The following is a 19,176-nucleotide window of genomic DNA, read 5'->3' on the forward strand; positions in this document are numbered from 1 at the left end:
ACACTATATTCACTCAGCTATACTACTGGAAACAAACACTTTTTTTTTTTGGAATAATAAATAATAATTAAATAGCCTACAAAAAAAGTTTCCACTCCCTTTTATTTTGAAAATCACGGCCGGATGCGCCTTTGCTGCAGTTGCTGGTTTAACAAGCGCAAGCTGCGGCTCCGAGTGTTTTAAGGTGAACACGTTTAGTTTGGAGCGGAGTTGGAAACCCGGACCGAGCCTGCTTTGTTGAAGACAGCGTCCACATCAGCTCCGTGCCCCCGGGAAACAGCGCAGACAGGTGTGGTCGAGTCCCACAACTGGGTTTCAAACACCGAGTCAGAGAGTTTCGCCGGACTTGGCTGTGTTTCAGACTCCGGTAAAGCGGCACCGACGATGCTCCGCTCCGGCTCGCGGCTTTAACGCCACAAAGTAAAGCGGAATAAGAAAGTAGCGGATTTTTCTGGACGGTTCTGCTCTTCTCATGATGGCATGACGGCCCCCGGCGGAGGGACTGTCGCAACACGCCGCGGTAGGTGAACTACTGGAAAAAGCGAGTTTTTTTTCTTATTTTATTTATTTATTTATTTATTTTTATTTTTTTTGAGGTAGCCGACCCCGGAGCTTTTTCGGGTTTGATCCCAACGTGAGCACCACAGTCTGTTATTTCTGTCTTCTCTTAAATGAAACCCGGGAAGTCGGTGACAGCTGAGGCAGAGCGCTGCGGATCCGTCTCCACCGCCGTTTCCATGATTTGCGCAAGGAATTCCATGTTTGAATTTTTAATTGGAGAATGACTGATCGCACAGACGAGTTGCATTGGCCTTCCTCACCTGTTTTTTATTCAGACTGATCTGTCCCTTTTTGGGGGTGAACGCGCAGGATCCCTGTGTTTGGAGCCAGGACGCGCGTCATCTCTCCATAGATGTCCACTGATTTATGTTTTTTTTTTTGGGTGCATTCGTCGGCTTTCGCGCAAGGACTTGGATCCGTTTCAGGAACACTGGGTTTCTTTTACTCCCCAGTTGCCCAATTTGGAGCAGGATACTAGTAACTTTCCTCTCCCGTGCGGGAAAACCGCTCTTTTGCTTGGAGAAGACGCGGTTTGGCCGTGCCTTACAGATCTACCGCTCACTGTAAAGACTGTAGCTGGACAATAAGATCTGTGAAGCCCCCGGAGTGAGCTGCCACACACACACAGATACCCATAACATATCTTTCTGTTGCGCATTATCAAACTTAAGACCCCCGGGAGAACTGCCACAGCATCGTGTGGAGGCAAACACCCGCAGAGAGGTTTGTTTTTCCATCATCGGCCACTGGAGCAACTGGGATTTAACATCCGCCCGCTGGGATTTCTACCATGTCAGGTGTACGGGATTTCAGATGGACTCTCATCATCTGTGTGGCGGCGCTTTCATATGGTGAGTGACCCCCCCCCCCCACCCCCCCTTCTCTACCCTCCCCTCTCCTCCTTACCCCTCTCCTCCCACCCTTTGCCCCCTCCCCTTACAGCAAGCTTTCATGATCTTAATTGTGTTGCATAGAGAAGAAATGGTGCCAAATTTCTGCAACATGCTACTGCAGAGGCAGCTGATGTTCTGATTGGCCATTTTGGGAGCTGGACACACACACACACACACACACACACACACACACACACACACACACACACACACACACACACACACACACACACGGACATAATCCTGTTACTCATGTTAGAATAACTTCTTCAAATATCTCAGCCAAAGTGCAAGTTCCTGTGGGAGTGTAACTGTACTTAAGGTATGTTTTTCCTTTGACGTTGCTCTAAATTGTCACTGGAATAATGCAAAATCTCCACTATTTGCAGTAACACGTATATCTTGCTGCCATCATGTGACCATTCTCACAATCATGGAGCACCACTTGCACACAGGACCAAATAATGTGGAAATATTACAGGGAAGCATAAGACGCATAATGTTGCAGCTGCTCACAGGAACCACAGACTCATAACATATTACACAACAGTCTACCATCTTTTGATTTCGTCTTCTGTACGTGTGTGCAAAGTCATCTCTTTCCTAGTGGGAGGGCTCTTACACAACAGATAAACCTGTAGTCTGTCCCACATAGACTGAAGTGTACAAAGTCCAAATCAAACATCCCAAAGATGATTTCCTGACATATCCCAGTGATCTAGTTGGACTCAAACACTAATCCTCCTTAAATATCCAACTCCTTTTCATCGATGCAGCAGCAGCAGCAGCAGCAGCAGCAGCAGCAGCAACACAGCGCCTTTTTCGGGCTGTAGGCTGAGTATGATGTTGCAATGCATGGAAGTGTAGTGCTGGGAGGCAAACCTGGTAGAGACACCTTACGGTACAGGCTCTGTTTATTCATTTGTGGCTGCTGAAATGTAAACTAGTTCAGGTCAGTTCAGTTCAGTTTTATTAGTCATGTGTAGGTTAACACAGGGTCAACAGTGCAATAAAATGTGTGAGAGAAAAAACAGGTCAGGTCAGCAGCAAGAGAACTGGTCATATAAAATATAGAATATAAGATAAAAAATTTAAAAAAGACGGGGTGAGTTGTGAATAAATTAAATATGAATAAATGAAATAAATGAGGATTTCTGTGTAAAAGTGGTGAGTGTGTACAACAGTATTGCACATAGGGTATGTAGCTGTCCTGGTTCACTGCATTTTTTATGTAAGAAGTGCAGTAAACAGTAGATGGTGCAGACAAGCAGAGCGGTTCCTGTATCAGACTGTCATGCAGCCTGTCGATGGTGTGCCTGTAGAAGTTCTTGAGGATGCCAAACTTCCTCCGTCTCCTCAGGAAACAGAGCTGCTGGCGAGCTTCCTTGACCATAGTGTCTGTCTATTGTAATCGGGAGAGATCCTCGTGGAACTTGAAGGTGCTGACTTTCAAGCTCAGCATCATCACCCCACCCCCATCTCCTGTAGTCCACCATCATCTCTTTAGTTTTACTGACGTTGAGAGAAAGTGTTTGTTGTGCTGCCATCAGGTGGCTTGTGTCTTCAAATCCTCTCTGTCGGCCATCTGTGATGAGGCTGAGGATAGTCGTGTCATCAGCAAACTTGAGCACTGAGCACATTACCCTGTGGTGTGCCCATAATGAGGATCAGTAAGCCTGATGTGTGGCTGCTGATTCTCATCACCTGGGACCTGCCCATCAGGTAGCTGAATATCCAGCTAGAGATGGACGTCTCCAGTCCAAGATCAGCGAGCGTAGAGACAATTTTGAGGGAACAATGGTGTTAAAAGCTGACCTGTAATCGATGAAGAGCATCCTCACATGAATTCTCTTTGTCCAGGTGGTCAAGTGCAGAGGGTGACGGCAAGGTGATGGTGTCATCCATGGCTCTGTGTTGACTGTATGTGAACTGAAGAGGGGCCAAGGTTTCAGAAAGGGAGAAGCAGATGTGGCTAGTTGCTTAAAGCACTATATGATGTTGATGATGATGGTTTCTTTGGGATTGGAACAGTGGTGAACACCTCCGCCAGTTGAAGGAGTTAGTGCAATGAATGTTAAACCTAAGTAAACTGCATGGAGGCAGAGTGCAATTTCTTTCCATATTTACTGCATAAACACCCCTTGCATCCTTTCAGGCATTTTGCACCTACCTCCTCCTCTCCTACTCATTTTCACTAAGACTTGCTCAGATTCATTACCACACAAAAGAAACACCTACGTGTGCACTAAAGAATATACTCTCCTTGATGATCTCCAAGGCTGCGAAGCAAGCGTGCTGCATGCTGCAATACTCTGCCTACACAAATCCCTGTAACGCCTGTGGTCAGCGTTGCTTAGCGCAGGGATACCCACCTTCCCGGACAATGAAGGCGCTGCTGTCAAAAGTAATTGCAGTAACAGATTTGGCGCAAGGCCTGCTGCCTCCGAGGACGGTTTCAGAGGCTCGTGGCCTCAGAGACCTCAAGTTACACACACACACACACACACACACACACACACACACACACACACACACACACACACACACACACACACACACACACACAGAAACCTTGCTGCACTCAGCCTAGCAGTTAAAAGCACTCTCCCCTTGTCCCACTCATATGCTAAGTAAACAATTTGTAAGAATACCTCAAGAGAAATGCTGTAGACTTGCTCGATGAACAGCTTCGCAGACAAATCCCCAGGTGTGAAAAAGCAATATCATGGACTTTAAGACTGCTCTGGGGAAAATACAGCACTGTAATGAATCTATTATTCCCCATTCTTCTCACCTGAAATTTATATTTTCATACATATTGGCTGACACGTAATGTTGTAAACAAGCTAAAGATTCATTTTCCTGCAGAGCCGATTAAATAAAAACCTCGCTGGGATTTGTTATCAAGATGCCATTGAGATTGGCCACTCTCTGTATAAGCTTAGGCAGGGCTACAGCAGCGACATCCGTTTAAATGTGATGCTGCATTGATGCCTAAAGGGAAATGTGCTTTGCTTTTTTTTTCTTCCTTTACCGTTCTCCTCTACAGAGGAAAGTCAGAGGTCAGGTGCAGAGAAGCAATCCCGGAGTTTATAGGGATTAAGGTTTTTTGCTCAAGGACACTTCAGCAAGGCATGGTTGCTGATAAGAGCATTTTAAGCCAAGAATACTGGTTTCTCAGTGTGCTGTTATACAATCATGTTTAAAGAAAGATGATTCCAGAATTGAGGTCTGACTTAGAGTTGGATATTATTTGAAATGTGAAAACAGCTGTATACTACTAAACCTTTGTGAATGTGATTTGATTGCTGTCATTGTTGCAGGGTATGGCTCAGGTTAAGACCTTTGCTTTTGACTGTTAATCATAAAAAAACTAAATCTAGGAACAAGTAACAGTTTCTACACTGGTTATACCGACATCAGTGCCACCCCTCAAATTTACAGCCTTGCATACAACCTTTTTACTGGTGGGACTTTCCAGCGTAACGTGGCCAAACTGCAGACATTTTGCTAATGGTGAATCAATTCTTCTTTGCTGCTCTAAAAAAGTAGTTGCATAGCACAACTTCCTGTGTTTGAATGTACAGTTAGCAACTGTTTCCTAACACAGGGAACATGAACCAGACTCACTTCTTCAGACCCTCTGTGAGGTTACACAATACCTGGCTCCAAGGCAACAGCGAACATCTCGTCTCTCCTCATGGACATGTGTCACCTGCCATATGTACGCAAAATGTCACGTACCATTTTCTTTTCTATTTCATTTTCTACTTCATGGATTCCTCTTAGAGCAATTAAAAGGTGCCACCTTCAGTGTAACCTTTCCTTCATTCAGTACAGCTCATTCTCTTCCAGCGTGTCAGGAGAGATGACTTATGAAATATGAGATACTACTGTTTTGGAGCAGCGAAGAAGAATTGATGTCCAGAAATTAGAGTTGTGCAGATGGACAGTGATCTCGGGGATCGATGATCATCAGAGCGATCACCAATAGCTTGGACCTTTGTCAATGTCATGATGATATTTGGCTTGTTTTTCCATTAGTGTATTAACTTATTAAATAAAATAAACTGCTTTTTTTATGTACCTCTTGCTGCTGATTTTGAGTGAAGGTTAATGTTTCGTTTATGATGACAGGTTTAAGTTTTAAAATGGCCAAAAAAATCCTACTGTCATCACTCAGAATGTCCAAGAAAGAGTAAGAGAGAAAGTGAAGAGGTAAGATCGCACAACCCCACTGGGAAAACTAAGACTTATATAGCTGCTGATACCAGAAATAGTATTTTATGCAGTATCGGATGCATTTCCAATACTAGTATCAGTAGCTGAATAGGAAGCGTTTTAATTAGAATAGCTAAAAATGACAAAATCGCAACATTGTTTTGCATCATGAGCACCATAAGTGTTGTGTTGCTACAGAGATGCCCGACCTGCAAATCATATTCTCTATAAGTAAGGGAACATGCTTGTTTGGTACAAACCCCAACAAAAATCACATCATCATCATTAAAAAATCTTCAGTGAATATGAAATGCAGAAACGATCATTACAACTGCAATCCTGAAATATCACAATTGCAATATCTGCCAAATTATTATTTTTTTTGCATATCATGCAGCCCTATATTAAAGTACTGATTATTTGCTGAAGTGATTGTTTATTCTATGAAATCTAAAAAATAGTGAGCAAGCCATGAAGCCAGAACCAGAGAATGAATGAAACTGTTAATCAGTTATCAAAATTAAGTTAATTTACTTTTTTCAGTGATAGTATTTCATACAGCAGCTGTCACATATTTAGTAGGTGTTTAGGCAATTAACCACTCTACAGATTGATCATGAGAGAGGCTCACCACTCCCTGGGGGAGAACCTGGGACTCCCCCCTCAGACATGTTGAAAGGATATATTGTGGTTAATCCGGATAAATGGATTGAATAGATTATAACTAACAGCATTAGCGTGAACTAGGTGTGGCAAATGCACTGATTAAATACCAGCGATAGCTCGGGGCTGCATCTGCAGTCAGCTGCAAAACACGGCCTGGGGAGCAGCGTTTGCCCAGTCATGGTGTGTATGTAGTTGGCAGCCTTCCCGGCACCAGCCTATCTCTGAGAGTCGACACTGGACAGAGAGCAGACAAAGTGGCAGTGTGACACACCAGCTCTCATGTTCTAGCCCTAATTGATTTACATGTGGTGAAACGAAGCCTTTGCTCAGCTGTGTTTGAAGAGGTTTCCTGTTGTATGGAAAACGCTGCTCTATATGCAGCAGAAACCGCGCCGCCCATCCATATGCATCGACACCTAGTGACTGCAAATGAGTCAGTGTTGCTCTTGACTCATTCTGCTTTTGTTCCATACTGTTGTGATGTGGAAACGTTGCATTGTTGTTTGTGCACCTGCCACTTTTGTTTGTGTTTGTGTCTATAAAGCATATGGCTTCTCGATTTAGCGAGCAGCTCTCAGTCATTGCTTAAGGGAAGTGCTTTTTGTGGCATTCGCTGTCGGCATCAGATAATGGTGAACCCTTGTGGAGCGTAGCACCCTTTTGCAAGTTGTTGGTTGTTTTTTTTTTTTAATTTTCAATGACAGTTGGGCTCAAGGCTAAAACCAATCTCTGCTCTCTGAACAGCAAGGTAACCACCTACACAAAACAGTAAGAAAAAGTGGCTGTTACCAGAAAGACAGGTCCTTGTTTTACTTGCAGCCTTGTTCTGTAATTACACTCAGATTTTCCAGGTGGTCCTGTCAATCTGTTTTAATTCATTTTCAGTATTAATGCTCAGAAAAGGCTAAAATTGAATTTTTATTTATTGTAAAAAATCATCTTTGAAATCTGCGAGGCACAGCTATGCTTGAATCCCTCCGATTCTGGGAGCTATATTTTTGCCCCAAGCTCCTCCGTGTGAGGCATTGTGGCTCTGCACTGGTCGTTGTGGAGTGAATTCTAAGGATGTTGTCCTTCATCAGTGGTGAAAGGAACCTTTTGTGATGCACTGGTTCCCTCGGATGTAGCGTGATGTGCAAGACCTCTCCCAAGGGCTTCAAGGCTTGTTGGTAGTCCTCACTGAAAGGAGTACACTTTTGGTTTACAGTGCATAACGTCTTTTCTTCGCTGACCTTATAGTTAGTGGTCTGAATCTTGAAATCTTTGAACCATGAAACCATGCATTGCTACTGAATACCTCGGTCGCAATCAATTTACCATGTTGAATATACCCCCATTTGGTGTTCAGTCTACTAAAAAGATCTATTTCTTTAAAGCAAAGATTAAGCACAGTAAATAAAACATGCATTATAGGTTCTTAAGTTCAGGGATTGGCCTGAGACGGTCATTTCTTTCTGCGCAGTAGACTATGCTTTGCCATTTTTTCCACGCCTGTGAAACCTCCTCAAGGCTCCTTGTTGATCTAGAGTATAATAGCTGTGTATCAGCCGCTCAACTCTTTTAGACATGGGTTTTCCTCAAACAGTCTCCTAATCCATACGTGCAGCCCATCTGCTTTTTTTCTTGCATCTAAGCAGCGTGAGAGATGTTATCGCCCCTCACCTCTCTCACATGCTTGGCTTGGTGTACGGTTTGCAGTGTGATGACGGTGCACAGAATAATTAGGCTGCACTTGCTAACGATTAGGTCATCATCATGCTATCATCTGAAGCACTGTGCAATAGATACAGACTAAAAGAACTGAATTTCCACTTTATTGTGTTACTTTATGTTTCCAAACTTAGTCTGGCAAAGCCTAAAAAGGTTTCTTGTTTACAATAGTTATAGTGATTAAAAAAAGATCTTTTCCCTACACCAGATGATTTCAGACAAATTTTCCCATGACATTTACACAGAATATGTTCATAACATCAAAGAATTTCCTGGTTCGGTTTCCTGGAGGAGAGATGGGGATATAAGCACTTTTGGATGGCATGGACAACTTCCAGCTGTCTCCCAAATCTGTGGAGTTCTGTAGCTATGCTCAGCAGGGAGGCAATCTGTCTCCTACATTAGGTGATCGCATATGTTTGCTGTGAAATCAGTTCTTATACACTGCATCCTGCACACAGATTCCACAGTGCCTTTGATTTGAAATAGCTTTCTCTACCGCCTCTGGTATTGTGAGTCAGACTTGGGAACATTTTTACCACCTAAGATTCCACATTTGCATTGTAGAGAAACAGCTGTAAAATGGATTGAAATGCACAGCAATCTGCCCTGTCGCTGCTCAAGAGGAATGGCTGCTTCTCAGACACCTTCTGAGAAGGATGTTAGCTTTGTTGTCAGTTGGGCTTTACTTAATACCTTTTATTAAATTCATCACCCAGATGTGATGGGACACACTGTGGCACAGTCCTTTTCTTTCTGTGCTGTCTGACTCTATATCTCATATTCCATAAGTCATCTCTCCTGACACGCTGGAAGAGAATGAGCTGTACTGAATGAAGGAAAGGTTACACTGAAGGTGGCACCTTTTAATTGCTCTAAGAGGAATCCATGAAGTAGAAAATGAAATAGAAAAGAAAATGGTACGTGACATTTCGCGTACATATGGCAGGTGACACATGTCCATGAGGAGAGACGAGATGTTCGCTGTTGCCTTGGAGCCAGGTATTGTGTAACCTCACAGAGGGTCTGAAGAAGTGAGTCTGGTTCACGTTCCCTGTGTTAGGAAACAGTTGCTAACTGTACATTCAAAACCTTTATCTTCTGCTATTGTCAGTACTGCAGCTTAGCTGATTCCAGTGAATGTCTGTTTTACAGTGTAGTTAGACTTCACTGTCACCAACTGTTGTGCAACACTGCTCACTCAAGTGATGAGTGTGACTTTTGAAAAGAAATGTGGATGAAACGGTTAGGCTGAAATATCACCAGCTATCAGCAGCTCATTAACTATCAAACATGGAAAACTGAGAAAATCATTGACTGGTGACTTAAGACCTGATCAGTTAAAAAGAAAATCAAATGAAACGTCACACACAATGGACGCAAGAGGCAAAGTGTTCAGCTTTACTAGTAATGTAGTGTGTTTCATGACATCTGAACAGTGTTCATATGTGTGAGGCAACATAAATAGCATCACCTGCTGCAGTGAGGTGCAGAGGTTGTGAATGAGTAAAATTCTGTTTCATCATAGAGGCAATAGACAGCCGAGTGGAAATGGTGCATGTATATAATATTTTGAGCAGCGTTCGATTCCTGGCCGTTCGGACTCTGCTGCATGTCATCCCCTTACTCTCTTTTGTTTTTTTTTTTCTTTTTTAAGAAGACATCAAAATGCCAAAAACGAACTCTGTCCCAGGTGACATTTTTCCATGCAGGCTCGCCACAATACGTATTGAGGTAGGTCTTATTTGTTTTCGGGGTGTTTGGTTAGTTAGGTGGTCTGTTTGTTTTATTTTAGTGGCTAAATGGTCCTTGGTCTGAAAAAGTTTGACAATCACTGCTTTAAAGGATAATTCTAGTTCGTTAGAGCTTGGAACTTTTATCTGTAGGTTTGATAGTTATTGCTCTCAGTTATAATAAAAGTGCTCTCAAAAAGTTACAGTAATTCTGGAGTAAGGCTAAAAAATGTCCAACAGGGCAACAAAGCGTAAAACTATTACATAGATCACAGTTTACAGAGAGATTTCCTGGTCCAGCTTTGACCTACTGTACTTGTTGTAGTTTACCTCCAGGTAAACTGGGTAGATACTCTGGCTAAACTGTCGGCTTGTTTACAGCCTGTCTGATTGTCTGACCGTTTGTGTTTCTCGTGCCATTGGACTTTGTTGTACTCATTTCATCACTCACTCTGATCTCAGCAGTTATTGAAGTGTTATCATAACAGATAGAAATAATGGCCAATGTATGAAAATGAGACCCAAGTTATAATAATGTGAAAAATTAACAGATGTTTTACAGCAGATTTTTTATTCAGTGAAGCCACAGTTCAGTATTATGATTTCTCAAATGTTGTTGTGAAAGAAAACAGTTTGATACGTTTTGTTTTGGTGTTATTAAGTTAATGTGGTTATGATATTTTAAATACTTTTCTACATAACCAAGCATTATTGAGTGGATTTATTTCCACATTATTCCATGCTTATCATATTAGCATTTGATACCATCATATTGTAGGGTTTAGTATCCGTCAGTATCACTGTGTTGTTCCACCGAGTGAGCACAGCACTAGACAAAGCTCTGAGGTCTCGCGATGCTGAGGGCCAGATATGAAAAGGTATTCTTCTGTAATAGTATCAGACATCAGAGATAATAATCCGTGGGTGTTTAAGATTAGTTGTGCATACAGCATATGTTATTTGTCAGGATGTAAAGGCTGGAAAGATCAACCAATTCAAAATAGATAAACCATCTTGTACGGAGGTGTTAGCTCTGTGCTTTGCATATCAGCAGGATTTCTCAGTGGACTGTTAGCCTCCATATGAAGGATTTGTGTGTGAGCAGCGCAGTGGAAACTGAAGAAATATGACCAGAGTTTGAGCTTCCAGGGCATCTTGCAGTACCCCCCCACACTGATTTCCCAGTGCTGCAAATCTGCTAAAGGACTCAGACCTGCATGCTTCAGTCTGGCAACCAACCTCAGCTTCCTCCTCTATAACCAGCCAGCACTTAATTCTTTCTCAGCACAATATTGTTTTCAGCTGTGGGGATTGCTTTTTCCTGCTGCAGTTCACAGAGTGTTCCTCTCAAACTTCACTATTTCTCTATTTCTCATTGTCAGCATGGCAAGGAGTGGAAGTGTGTTTTGAAAGAGATGCTGCATATTCCTGTAGATTAGTCTCGGCTCTGACAATCATTTCTTCTGAGGTATTTGGTGACTTTTTCTAACATTCTGTCAGATCATGTCCTTATTGTAAATATAAGATACGAACTGGCAAATCTCCCCTCTAGTCTCTAAGTGATAATTATAAGTAGGATGTGTGGCTTCAGTATCTGCCACTGAAGAATCACAAGATGTGGAAGTGTCAACACTGTTTGCAAACACTGCACTGAATCAACTGACTGTGCCACTTGCCTTCAGAGGAGTCGGCCTGGAAAAAGCAAATACTTACTGTAATATATTATTAGTTTGAGGTTTATTTTAAAGTCTGAAGCCCACAGAAGTGTATATGATCCCGAATATCAGTCTGTCTTTAGAGCATCATTACTCTGCAATGGTCTGAGCTAGAGACCTAGACACCTTAAATGAGAGAATCAGTGCTTTCCAATAAGCCCCTGTTTGTCTGTGTTGAAGTGGTTTCAACCAGCTTGGACAAAAACTGACCAAACCCTACAAAGGTTTCATGTTTGCAATTAAATTATCCGAAAATTAACCAGGGATAAAGGTTTTCAACCAGGGATAAAAGTTTTCAAAAGCAGCACAATAAAAAAAACTTCACTTCAATGAATTCAACCACTCAGCATATCGATTTTCAAAGATTATATTCTAATGGGTATGTAAATTTAAAAAAAAAAAAAAAAAGTTCTTTCTTCCTCAGTTTGGTTCCAAATGTCCAACACAAGTCCACCTCAGGTTTTCCTGGTTATCAGCTCAAAAAGTCTTCCACGGATTTTCCCAGCATCCATCACTTTAGTGCACCAAGGAAAATCAACAAAACCCACAGTCTAAAAAAAAGAAAGAAAATAGTAGGCTACGTCACTTGGCTTCCACCGACTCACAGTTACCATGACGAGTGTTTACTACTTTGGCGTCTGATCTCCACCGGCGTCTTTTTTCATCAGACGAAATAAAAACAACATAAGATAATATATAGGTGATCACTATACAAAACATACCATAATGTGTATATAAACTGTTCGGATTGAGGACACACACAACGACAAGGAGCGATGTCATCACATGCACTTACAGAGCACACACACAGAAGCAGTGGAGAAGAAAGAATTAGTTGCTAGACACTGTGCAAACTGGTAAAACAAATCTGTCACATCTCATCCAGGTTGGTGCTGCTCAGTGTCAGTATGTTTGTCTTGCTTCAGTTGGTGATTGTGTGTTTTTGAAACTTATTTTGGGGCTGCAGCTCACTGTTTTATCCCCAAGCACAGCGAAGCCCCAGGGTTTCTGGTTTAACAGCACTGTGCTGGGTCTGTCTACAGTGTTTGTGCTGTGAAAGACATTATAGCAGCACTGGAGCAGATGAATACCCACATCTACTGCAGAGTCATTTGACTAAGGTGTGAATGCGCATTGTACCCTTTTCCATTGCTGACAAAAGCCCAATGTAGGGCCTTAACTGGTTTTTTGACTAGAGGAAAAGGGACTTTACAGAAGTCTTTATTGAGTGACATATATATGTAATTAGCAGAGGTTGTGCTGATTCTGAATCTGTGCAGCACTTGAAAAATTACAACTTTAAAACATAACACCAAGGTATGAAAAATCAGAAAAGTGTTGTATTGTATTGTATTGTATTGTATTGTATTGTATTGATGTATTGATGAGATCTTATCCTGTTTTTCCATTCCACTTCCACACATGAATGCAGCCGTAGAAAGGTCTTCTGGATTGTTTTACTTTATCATGGTTTGCTACCTGTTCTGTCCAAGTAACAACAAATCAAAATGGACATTCCTGTTGTGACTTGATGCATCGCTCTACCTGTTTACCTGCCTCTAGGATCTGTCAGCTCCTCTCGTTAATCTCCCAAACATGACAGGACGTCAACATTTTCCAGTCTTCTTCAGTCTGAGTGACAGGTTTCACCACTTTGTACAGTACAGATTGCTCGAGTGTGCTCAACACAACACTTGGGCTTTTGAAGTTGATGTAAATAAACGTTGCAGTTTGATCCGCAGTCTGCCCGTGATTTCCGATTTTCGCTGGAGTGCTGCCATTCCTGAAAGCTGCAGTGTTCAGCCTTGGGTTGCACAATCTGCTTCATCACACAGTCCACAGAACTATTCTTTTGACCAAATATAAGAGTTTTCATGAAATTCTATGATTAAACCCTGCTTATCTGAATATCCCACTGAAATTTTAATTGATTTCTACATTGTAGTATTTCTAAGGCTTCTTTTTGGAGCACATATTTGACACTGGATTAAACACTGTGACATTCTCAGAAAAATGGAAATTGCTGCAAAAATTATACATGAAATTAAAACAATGATGTTGAGTCGTTAGTGTCCTTGGCAACTACTGCCAAATACTCGGGTGAGAAACAGAAAAGTTCAAAAAGCTTTGACAACGAATCGATTTGTTCACAGAGCACATGCCTCACTTTATTGTGTTGAGTTTGTCTCCCTATAAAGCCTGAAACCACTCAATAATGTTGTCTAGGACTCGTTGAGGGTTGAACTGCAGATTTATGCTGAACATGCAGTTCGAATCTTAGTCATATTGATTTTAACACAGGGAAACAGATGCTTTACAAATTAGGCCACCATAACATTGACTGCACTGGATTTGCCTGACTTCAATGATCACGTCGTGTACAAAACCCCTGACAAAAACAGGCTTCTGTTGTTTTGTCATGTTTAATTCAAACACACTTATTGTTGGTGACAACTGGGAACTCACTAAGCATCACTGGAAAAACAAAGAAGTGCATTCCTGGCTTTGGTGTTCATACCAACAAGCTATTAGATTTAGATTGATTTTAAAGTTACCTCACGCACATCAGTCACAGATATTTTTTCTGCCCTGGGGGAGAAATAAGATGTCTATTTTCAGCTGTGAACCCCATAAAATCCCATTCAGCTTTGTATAAATATGGCAGAACATATAGAAGAGGAGCCACTCGCTCACTGAGACCAGTCATGGTGTCTCCTGCTCAGGGTTAGGAAAACTCCTCTCAGTCATTGTTGATATTTTTGGGAAAAAACAATCCCGATGATCTGCTTCATGAAAACAGACTGAAACTTTTCTATGTTTGTGCAGATTCATATGAAAAAAAAGTTTTCAACCCAAACTATTGCACGGAAATGTTTTTTTTTTTTTTTTCTTGCAATACAAAAGAAAAAATGCCTAAGGTTATGTTGGCAAACTATTATCTGTGCACTTATTTCACTGTAATAGAATTAATGGTTCCCTCCTGATGTGACATAGGTCCACTTTTTTTTTTTTTTTGCCTCTGTGCAACAACATCCCTTTTTTCCTACCCTGGAGCATGCAGCCAGATTGAGCAATGCCCAGTTTAATCAATTCTTTTATTAGGTTACATAGGCTTTGAGAGAAAAGGAATCCCTGACTGTTATAATAGCCTCTGCTATGCTATATTAGACCCAAATGACATTATAATAATTTAACCATAAGTCTATGAAACAGGATTTAACCCAGACAAAGCAGAAGAAAGCTGCCAGCTCCTTCACATTTCTGCTTTGGGCTGGGCTAACAGTAAGGCTAACATTTTAACATAGGCCAGAATTTTAATCGTACATTTAAGTAAACATTTCTCTCTTGCTTTCTTTGATGAATAAAAAATAACTTGTAGCACTTAAACCTGCCTGTAAGCAGTGATGTTAAATTCTCTTAAATTCATATCTCTTTTTTCCTCTGCCCCTCAAATTTCTGCCATGCTTAGAAATTCTGCTCCGGGAAAGCACACACATCTTCTACATCCACTTGACTGTTAACCTGATATCTGAGTAGTTGAGTCCGACTTTGTAAAATAACATGTAACATGCAATAAAAAACGAGCTGCACAGTTGTCGTACTGTACCATCCTCCTGATGTGAATGTGCATTACAAACCCGCTCAATGCTGTTTTAATCTTTTGGTTTTCAAATTGGTGTATAAGAAGGAGCCTAGGGGTTTCAAGCAAAAATGAGAACTTGATTAATTTCACTGTGATTTAATTCACTTGAAAATATAGCAATTAGCGTATATGAAATATATTGTTTTAATCTATATTGTATTGGCAGGATGGGTGTGTGAGCTCCAAGTGTTCCACTGAATGCAAAACAGCAGTGTGCCTTTCAACTATAGTGTTTTATGTAATTGGTGTGCAAAACAAATGCACATGTAATTTCTGCTTTCCAAGGACTCACAACACTGTAGAATGCCCCTTTAAAAAATATATTGTATTCCATAAAAAAAAAATATATATATATAATATAATCAATATAATGAACTGAATAGATAAAAATATGAAATCTCCAAATAATTAAAACATTTTTGAGATTTTATATTTCATATTTTGTCAGAATTTTATTTTTATTTTTTGGGAAGTGGAGCAGACTGCTGAGTTTTTTATGAAATTCTAACCTCGGCCCTGAACTCAGCCTGTCGACTGACTGTACTGAGCCGTAAACAATCCTGCAGGTGAACTCAGGAAGAGTGGGTGAGGAATGTTTGTTAGTGCAAGTGAGGTTGGAAACATCTTAAAAAATCCAGTGGGTAAGGAGTATTTTCAGATGGGAACATCTGTTTTGGAAGCTTTAAAGCTGAGCTGCTGGCCAAGTAATCATTAAGTTGTTGATATTGATTAAAACCCTATCAACCACTCACAAAGCAGGGAGCAGGGATATCTTAGTCCAGCTTTGACATGGAAGTAAAGGTGTAAAAATAACTGGCATAAAATTCTACACAAATTATATTATTTGAAACACTGAAGTCCCACTGAGGAGATATATTCCCATTTTTTATGAAGGAATATTTTCAGCCTTGGATATGAGGAGGGGTGACCTTGAGTCTTGGCTGCTATTATCAACGACTCAGCTCAGCCTTGGATAAAGATAAAATGGAGGCTGAAGAGGTTCATGATGCAGTTTAGTATCATATTAACCATATACATTTAACAGTGCCCGCCTTTGTTTTTCATGTGCCGTTACTCATCAAGGCATATGTAATGAGGTAAAACAGATGGGCCAAATCCGGCATGAATTGGACTAAGTAATAAAGTTCCACATTCTTTGTATCTGCTTGCAGTGATCGCACAGCTTTTGAGTGCCAACCTTAAAGAGGCTTAGAATAATGAATTAGTCATAGAGATCTCTGAGGACATGAGGGAGGAGAGTCTGGCCTAAATGCACAAGTCTATCAGTAGCAGATAACGATTCACACAATTAAAAGTTTTGCATAAGACTTCATTACTCTAATTCTGAAAATACTTGAAATCCATTTTGCTGGATGTTGGAGGTTTGCTTTGCACCAGACTGAATTTCAAATTAAAAAGCCTTTTACATTTGTAGGGAAAATTCTGATGGCGAGACATAAAGCTTTGTAATGGTTTTATTTATTCATGCCTCTGTTTATTTGCATATTTATATCTGTTTACAAAGGAAAACAGACAATTAGTAACTCCCTCATAATGAGTAGGAAAGTTAAAGTTCATCTGCAGTCCCTGGGCAGGTGCTACAAAGACTGATTACATTAACTGAGTAGAAAGCCAAAGTTGGACCAGTACTGGCGTGAGGAGATGTCTTTGCTGTTTCACTTATGTCCAACCATTATCATGTTAGGCCAACGTTGGCCTCTTGCCTATGGACAAAGAATATATTGGCTGGATTATATAAATGTTTGGCTAGAAGTGAATAGCCTTTTAATTGAAAGACTCTTACTTTTTGCCTGTGAAGTCCTGAATTAATCTGACAGCTCACAAGTTTCAAGTGTTTATTGCAGTAAATATTCCCACACACTCAATATTCACTTTTACAGTATATTGTACAATGAGTGAAAAGATAATATAGTGTGTGTGTGTGTGTGTGTGTGCCAACAAGAACAAGTGTGATAGGTAAATATTTTTGGACAGAAAATGTGTTTTAAAGGCTGCTAAAACTCTTTAAATGACTTCCTGTGAGTATCTCCCCCATCAACAGTTTCATTATAGCAAACTTTTCAAAAACATCTTCATTAATAGCACCCATCATGTGCCTCATTGTGCCCTAAAATCACCATGGAGTTGAATTATCACCTCTTGTATTGTTTTTTTTGTATTATGGAAGTTTAATTAATTGTTGAACATTGTTTTTGACTCCAGAAAAGAGCCATGGTGATCCTTGTTCAGGCATTCTGTAACCATAGGCAATTAATTCACACCACGTCTTTCTGAAAGGAATTGCATCAGTCAGTCTTTCCTTCAGTCATTTTGATAATGATGTTTACTGTGATCTAGCCTGGATGTCCTAGTTTCATGATTATTTAGCCAAATATTAGTGCCTCCTTTTTTAATTTTATTTGTCATGTTTTTATTATTGATTCTGTCGCCACGTTCATAAAGTTAGAATTGTTGGAAGGCAGGAGGAAACAAGATGCATTTTGAAATGAAAACATAGTCGTGTGGACGTAGCCTCACTCTTCCCCATTCCTGGACTGATCAGGAAACCACTACACTGTTCTTATGTCTGGCTGCCTAAACACATTAAACCACTCTGTAGAGTTTGGCTCTTCTGTGCTGTAAATGTGCCCTCAGACTGGACTAATGCTGATCTGCTTCTGGGCTTTTTCTTAACTAAGAGCTTTGTTTGCACGGTGGTGATCGATGACACCTGCTGACAGAGACAAGAACTCATGGCTCAGTTTCTGATCACTGTCGGCTAACTAATGTCGCTCAGCTGATAAACCTGTGAAACTGCAATTAGGGGAGCTGATGAACGGCCCTTCTGCAAAATGCTACTGTGACCTGTTGACCCGTTGATATCCTGTGAAATCTGATAGTATTCTGCACAGACTGTTAAAGATGTTGAGAAAAACAAATGCAAACAATTCAAAAGAGATTAGAAATAGAGAAACAGGACACACCCAAGTCCTCCATCAGATATGTTCTATGCAGGTGGGCAGAACTAGAACAAAATACTCTGGATTAGATGTTTTACCAAAATGAAAATTCAACTGTCTTGTTTGTGGAACATTTCAAATGATTTGCTTTCTCTAGTTTTGATTTTATGATGAGCTGATGGCTCATAAACATCACAGTGTATCCAATAAATAAGAGCAGGCATCTCTGGAAATCCTTGATGTACAAGGTTGTGTAGACCAGTGACCTGCTGTTTTCATTTCATGTTTTAAATACCACAATTTCTATTGGTTAAGCTCCTGTAGTGGTTACAGATTGAGTGTTTTGGTTTGGAGCTGTGTCAGAAACAGGATTTGGTTATTTAGTGGTTCGTGGTTTGACAATAATGTCTTATACACAGACACACACACACACACACACACACACACACACACACAAAATACTGACGCTATCATGGTCCAAACAGTCCACAAACTGATTTCCTTCCTGTTTGTTGAATATAGAGCAGATATGTGCATCCTTACACTCAAACTGATAACATGTCACGCTTTTGTTCCCACACTGAAACCTGGGGTGGGTAATGAACTGACCCCAATCTGTCCCACTGTTTTCTCTTCGTTCATTCACTCATCTGGCTGTCCGTCTGTTACACACTGTTGCTTTTCCAAAGTGCGCCGATTGTCCTGAGGGGGTGTGCCGCAGCATATGTTAGCATGTCATGCATCTTTGACGCCACAGATTGCAGCTGAAGAGACTGACGTGTCTGACAACAGCTCGCTGTTTGCGAACGAGACGCCACGATTCTCCCTTTTCTCTTTTTTTATCTAACATTTGGGAGGACATTACCCACCCCATCAAACACATTGATTAATTGGAACAAACATATTGTTTTTTTTGTTTTTTTTTTTACTTAACTGCTCTCATAAATTCATATTTAATGTAGTTTTTAAGTTTTTAAAGATTACAGGTTGAGCAAGTATTGATTTCTGAAAAAACATTTTGGTGATGTTTAGTTTTAACCTTTGAGCAGCATGAAGATGAAACAGGCTATTTGC

The 19,176-nt window shown here is 40.7% G+C and overlaps 1 protein-coding gene across 1 annotated transcript in view; it reads left to right on the forward strand.

Annotated features, from left to right (window-relative positions):
* Positions 1-122: 122 nt before the first annotated feature.
* Positions 123-19,176, forward strand: part of tmem132e (transmembrane protein 132E) — a 359,849-nt gene continuing 340,795 nt past the window's right edge. Inside the window, exons 1-2 of the mRNA XM_071505844.1 lie at positions 123-520; positions 601-1,412. Coding sequence (XP_071361945.1) covers positions 1,352-1,412 — 61 coding nt within the window. The 5' untranslated portion in view covers positions 123-520; positions 601-1,351. The remainder of the gene's footprint in view (positions 521-600; positions 1,413-19,176) is intronic.

Source organism: Trachinotus anak, unplaced genomic scaffold, assembly GCF_046630095.1.
Source record: "Trachinotus anak isolate AG129_WGS33_773 ecotype Australia unplaced genomic scaffold, CSIRO_AGI_Tana_v1 ptg000020l, whole genome shotgun sequence".
NCBI classification, from domain to species: domain Eukaryota; kingdom Metazoa; phylum Chordata; class Actinopteri; order Carangiformes; family Carangidae; genus Trachinotus; species Trachinotus anak.